Below are 6,376 nucleotides of genomic sequence, written 5' to 3'. Positions count from 1 at the left end.
ATATAGTTAATCACTAGCATGACATAGCAACATTTAGAAACAAACGTTGATTCCCACTGCCGTTTTGTTGCCATGGGTAGTTCTCCCTTCACCTCTGTTCTTGTCTCTTCTTGGGTCTCCTCTTACCTTAGAGAGGTAGGAGAGCACAGTGGGAGCCCTGCCTGTAGCAGGTACCACACTCCCCTATCAGTGCTGTGCTGGGCCCTAGACCACCGCACACAGCGAAACACACGCTCTATGCTGCACTGCCCGGCGGCTCTCACAAAAAAGATGCGCCTGGTGCATACTTTGAGAGTGCACCCTATTATCATGAGTATGCAGCCCCCAAGGGGCCACAATCTTGCGACTGCCCTGCAGGCAGCGCATTCAGTGAGAGACAGAGCAGCCAGGCAGCCCCCTGCACCTTAAAGAGGGGTCAGCCAGTGACTGAAATGGCCTTCCCTGCAGGGGGCTGTCTGGAAGGATCCATAGGACTCCCTTTTCCCTTCCAGTGGGCTGCTCTCGTGGGGTGGACTGACTCTGCACCACCTCTTCGTGGCGCCTCCTAAAGGGCATTTTTGTCTCTGCGCCCACGCCCGAAATAGGAAGTGGGAGCAGAAGCACATTGATTCCTTCACATGTCTGGGGCCGTGTCCCCATGCAATCAAGGGAACGCCCTCTCACGGCAGCGCTGGTACTAACAGTATTACAGAAGGCCCTGCACAAGCCTCTGCAGCCCCTTCTGTAATGCAATAGTGCCGTGGGGCTGCAGGAGGCGGGTGCACACCCCGGATATGCCCCTGGCTGGAACACTATGCATAATGCAGCCCCAGATTGTTTCCAGTTTGGCAGGGGAAAGCTGCCGGTCCATTGCGCATGGGTAAGAAGTAAATAACAGCTGTTTTTCGCCTTAAGATTCAGCAGGAAATCATAAATAACTTGAGCTTGCTGTCCTGGTCTATTTGATATCAGTCCTATGTTAAAACACGTGCTTGTGTTTTACTTTTACCCTTGTATATTTCTTTATGGTCTTAGCATTCCAGCACTTCTAATTACGTTTTTTTTCCCCATTTTAAATTCGGGACTACACGTACCAGAATGCACTATAAAAAAACTGGGCTGTCTAATGTAGACACATCTACCAGGAGACAGTCTGAGCTCTCTGAATAACAGCAGCCAATCAGAGAATTACAAACACAAGGAAATGGTTTGTTTGCTTTGGTCAGTCTAGTTGTAGCAGTTCAACCAGCCACGAACAGAGCCAGTGACTGGTCCGACCTCCAGTGATGTCACAAAGGCAGGAGAGCAGGGACCTAGTTGCTAGCAGAAGCATCACAGAGCTAGCTGCGTGCCCCGCCCCGCGCACCTGTGAGACACGCATGGATTGGACCCAGCTGGGTCTGCACAAGGTTCATAAAGGGCCTGGTTTAAAGGCGCTCTGGTCTTTGTCGGCTCTTATAGAGAGCAGGTAGTGCGGTCTCATTGAGAAAGTACGTGAGTGGATTCCCTGGTAACTGAAGGTGCTTTAGTCATGACTTCAGACCCTGGGAAAAAGAAACCGAAGGCTCAAGGAGACAAGAAAGGGATTAAGAGAAAGGGGAAGAGAAGGGAGACCTACTCTGTGTACATTTATAAAGTGTTAAAGCAGGTGCGTGGGGTTTTCACTGGTGTTTGGACAGTTCCGTCCAGGGGAAAGTGGGAAGATGGATTCATATCACTTGCTTTGGGGGAAAGGGGGTGGGGTTACGCTGTATGATATAGCCTGAAGCAGGTTGGGCTAGTGATTGATCGTGTTTGGGCTTTGGACTGAAGACACATTTTGTCACGATCTTTGATTTAACTGTGGCCCTGAATGTAGGTGCCTAATTATGTTGGTGGTTCCGTGTGTGGGAGGACTAGTGTGTAGCCATGATGGGCCTCTCAAATGTCCTAGGTCCATGTGCGAGTAGCACATTAAGTGACGTTTCATTTGTTGCATTCTGGGACTTGTAGTCATGCTTCTTCTAACGGTAAACGGAAATATAAATCCCGGGGTAAAAAACCTAGACTTGATGGGGTGCTAAGACATGTTCTTTGAACACTTCTGAGCTATTAGTTAGGTGTTGGGGTTAAATGGGTGTCAGTCTCACTGCTGGGATCACGAGGGCCATGCCATTCGGCCATGCTGTGGGTCTACACTGCAAGTATTTATGGGAGCCGGCAGGGAGAATGTTTTCCCTTTGTGGGGTCATGGCGGGCTTGGCTCTGTTGCATGATCTTCAACCCCCTAACGCTGCTTCTCTCCCCCCCTTCCCCCCACCCCCAATAAGGTTAGTTTGAGGAAGGTGGAAGTTGGTCCGGTTAGAGCCATAATTCTGAGTGATTGTAGTCAGTCTGACTGGTGCTTCTAAAGCGTCCTGGGTTCATGGTTTCATGGGGGGTTGGTAATGAAGGCACTAGAAAATCTTGATTGGTGAGTTTTGGTTTGGGTTCTGCGTGCCTGGCTCTTTGGGGTGAAAAATAGTTATTTAGGGCCATATTATCAAGGACAGTGTTAAAATGATCGCTGGTTTAGCGGCAGAAAACTACTGCAAAAGCGGCGATAATGGGCTTGATGATATGCCCTGGAGAATTCCATTAGAAGCCCAGGTTCACACCATAACATGGGTTTCTATTGGAATTCACAAGGGCTTATTATCAAGCACATTATCGCCGCTTTAGCTGCAGTCTTCTGCCGCTAAAACGGTGATAATTTTTTACGCCATTGCAGATAATATGCCCCTTAGTTGGGCAGGTTTTTAGCGCTGGTTCCTGCGTCAGCTGGTTGTTTATTGGCAGAGTCCCTGGCCGGTATGGTTCCTCCAACCCATTGGTGATCCCGGGCTCCGATCCTGTCGGCTCCAACTCTTAACCCTGGGGCTGCAGCTTACTCGAAGAAGTGGTAGTTATGACTGGCAGCTACAGTGAAATCGGCAAGATAATCAAACCCCGTCCGAGCAAGTAATTATGAAAAATCCATGCACCGGTGTGTGCTGAGAAAATGTAGAGCAGTTAAACCGCTCGTCCCCGGAAGCCAAGCTAACCCTGGTCGATGAGATTGCCCTTAAGTATTCCAAGCGCTGTTATCCTTCTGTACAGCCTCCCAGTTTCCTCTACAGTTTGGAAGACAGGTGTTATTGTTGAATTCATTGGATTTCGGCGTCCACTTCTTGACAGCAGGCTACATGGCAGTGAAGCAGTCTGTGCCAAAAATTCAGTGACCCACCGCTCGGGAGCAATGGAAATCCCGAACCACTGAAGGAAGTGGGTGTCTTGGATTGTAAAGCACTGAGCAAGCACAGGATGAAGTGTGGCCAACTGGAGCTTCTAAGCGCTCACTGGCCATGGGATCACCTGCCACTGTGCTTGGGGTGGAGAGTGGCTTAGAACGGACTTTATCAATGATCTGGATACCACGTGGTCCCTGGAAATGGACTGACTGGTACTTTCGGGTTAGAACTTGAGTGTCCTGAATTTGAGGGGTGAACACTAAATGACTGTTTAGCCATAATTTTTGAAGCCATAAATTAATTAAGGGTCCTCCGTTGTACTGATTCGGTACCTATGGGGCTTGGAGGCACAAGGTTATGGTCGGATTGGAACCTATGCTGAAACCACAGTACGCAAAGTGAAAGCAGTCCAGGGTCTCCAGCCTCCACCATTGGAACACAAATATGTTTTCATCTGACTCAAAGAAAGGTATATAGGCTACCATAAATAGGTGGGCTCCAACTCCCAGATATGATTTAGCTCCTCCTATCTGCTGCAGAGATTCTGAAGTCAACCCGCATCTGTAGAGTTATTGTTTGTTTCTTAGAACTATTTGCGCTTAAAGGAAGCTGGTCTCAATTGAATCCCTTTCATACATAACGCCAGCCTGAACAGGGATCAACTTATCTGGCTTAGAAATGGCTTTCTACAGTAGAGGAAGTCACAGCAACAAATGGTAGAATATAAGGATATATGACGGTACCACGCGTACTTTTACAACGCGTACCGTTACAACGCTAATTTTACCACGCAAGTCGTTACAACGACTTGCGTGGAGGGACGCTGGATAGTAAATTTTTTAATTTACTATTCCAACTCCAGTCCCCGTGGACTCTAGGGAAAGGAGTTGGATAGTAAATTAAACTATTTACTATCCTGGAGCACCCCCCAGCGCAAGTCGTGGTAACGACTTGCGTGGTAAAAGTAGCGTGGTAACGGTACCGCGTTGTAAAAAATGCGTGGTTACCGTTGTATACCAGAATATAAGGGCTGGTGTCAGATCAGACTCCAGAAGTGACATTCAGCTGTTGCTCCTTAAATGTGGTTTTGGAGGCTGCCCCAGAAACCAAAAAGCTCAGTCTTTTCACTGCCCCAAATCAAGCTGTTAGGCTCAATGTAAATGCACATAGTAAGTGAAATTTCTGTGGGGTGCCTTGGATGTAGGCTTTAGGCTCTACTTCAGACCATGAGCCAGTCTTATATGATGTACAATGTAATCATGCAGAGGCAGGCAGTCTCCGTGCATCACACATGCAAGGACCACACATGCCCTGGGGGAACCGAAGGACCCCAGTTGAGATCTTAAATGGGTTTTCCATGGAAGGTTGAACAAGATGCTCTGACACCCTACTAGGAGTACAAGTTAAAGAAAGTGCTGTGCTCCTGCTTGAACAATCGGCTGAGTGCCAGCCTTCCCTTGTGTTCCTGAGGAGGCAAGCTTTATACAGTAGGATGTCTGACACCTTGGGTGACTTTCAGTCCAGCTGAGATCTGTGCTCTACTGGAGAGCGACCACAAATGTGGGAACACCTGCAGTGAGCTTGAGATTAGTCCACTGGGTGGAAAATGTGGGTTCAGTCAGGAAAAGTGCAGAGGTGACATGGTACAGTTGTATGCACCACTTGAAGACATTGTCCCTGTGATTGGCCTGGCCTTGGGGGAAGGGGGTAGAGGTGATTAGAATGTGGGGTAAGAGCAGATCCATCCATCCAGTTAGGGTTGCTGTGGTTGTGGGAGAGTTACCTTTTGTGAGATTGGCAGCTTTGTGTTAGATGGGCGTTCTTTATATTGTCTATTTTTCCATAACCAGGTTTATCTCCTCCCTCCAACCACCGAATATCATCCTTACTATGCTGTAGCTTAATGTACCCCTGCAGTCAGATCATGGCTTCAGGCTGTGTTAATTTCTCTTGCCTTGTCTAGTTCATGAGTTCTGTACAATCTTCCACAGGTTCACCCAGACACTGGCATCTCCTCCAAGGCAATGAGCATCATGAACTCCTTTGTGAATGACGTGTTCGAGCGCATCGCGGCGGAGGCAGCACGACTCACCCAGTACACCAAGCGCTCCACCATCACCAGTCGAGAGGTGCAGACTGCGGTGCGCCTGCTGCTGCCGGGGGAGCTGGCCAAGCATGCCGTCTCAGAGGGCACCAAGGCTGTCACCAAGTACACCAGCAGCAAATGAGGACGTCTAGGGAGAGCCAACTACTGCTGCTAGGATCAACAGTAATTGTATATAGAGATAACTTTAAGGAAATAAAGTTTTCAAAACTGCTAACTGTCTCAGGTTTTCTGTCCGAAAACTGAATGTTACATTAGGGGTTTGCCACTGGGGAATCCATTGCACAGATAAGACTTGCTCACTCAGCCTTAAGAGGGTATTACAGTGTGGTGGTGTTTTGTCTTCTTCCCTGTGTTTTTCCGTTCGTTCCCAAATGATTCATTTATAAGTGTCGAGTGTTTCAGTGTTCCATGGGGCGAAGGCAGGAGAATTTACATTGATTGTTCAGATGCATTTTATTTCCAAAAACCAGAATGCTTTGATAAGACATGCGAGTCCTAGCATTCAATTATGCGGTACTTACCACAAAAATGAGTTTTGTTGGTAAGGTGAATGGGATGGCGTGAGCAGCAATGGAAGATACTGCACACATTGCAAGGCGTTCCAGACTGAACATTTTTAAAGTATGTACTTTTATAGAAGAACATGGTACTCGTGGCTGAAGGGGTGGGTATTGTTGATCTTTACGTGTGGGTGTGTTTAATTTTTTTTGTAATTCCAAAAAGTGGTAGATTGGGCGAAGTCAGTGTGGAGTGAGTTCCAGTGATTAAGTCCACGCAAGTTACAACTGAACTTTGAGGTCACCTCAGGAGGTGTGGTTTGGTTTTATGAAAAGATTTCAAAGCAGGAAGTATCTGACGAGTATTTCAGCTAGGAAGTTGGAAATGGTGTGATCCTAACTTTGCATACTTGAGTATTTTATTTACGGCTCTGTTTATTTTTAGCAGGCTATCCAGGGTGGTCGGACTTGCACCAGTTAATTACAAGCAATAAGTGCTGAAAATTATATGCCGTGGAGACCAAATACTGTTCCAGTAACCAGTC

At 47.6% G+C, this 6,376-nt stretch overlaps 1 protein-coding gene across 1 annotated transcript; it reads left to right on the top strand.

Annotated features, from left to right (window-relative positions):
• Positions 1 to 1,412: 1,412 nt before the first annotated feature.
• On the top strand, positions 1,413 to 5,563 carry LOC144753641 (histone H2B-like). The gene is made up of 2 exons (XM_078641263.1): positions 1,413 to 1,627; positions 5,219 to 5,563. Exons 1-2 carry the CDS (start codon positions 1,511 to 1,513, stop codon positions 5,453 to 5,455), a joined length of 354 nt encoding a protein of 117 aa, XP_078497389.1. The 5' UTR covers positions 1,413 to 1,510; the 3' UTR covers positions 5,456 to 5,563.
• Positions 5,564 to 6,376: the final 813 nt, after the last annotated feature.

Source organism: Lissotriton helveticus, chromosome 5_1, assembly GCF_964261635.1.
Source record: "Lissotriton helveticus chromosome 5_1, aLisHel1.1, whole genome shotgun sequence".
Taxonomy (NCBI): Eukaryota; Metazoa; Chordata; class Amphibia; order Caudata; family Salamandridae; genus Lissotriton; species Lissotriton helveticus.
Note: the sequence above shows the minus strand (reverse complement) of the source record. Positions and strands in the feature narration are given on the sequence as shown.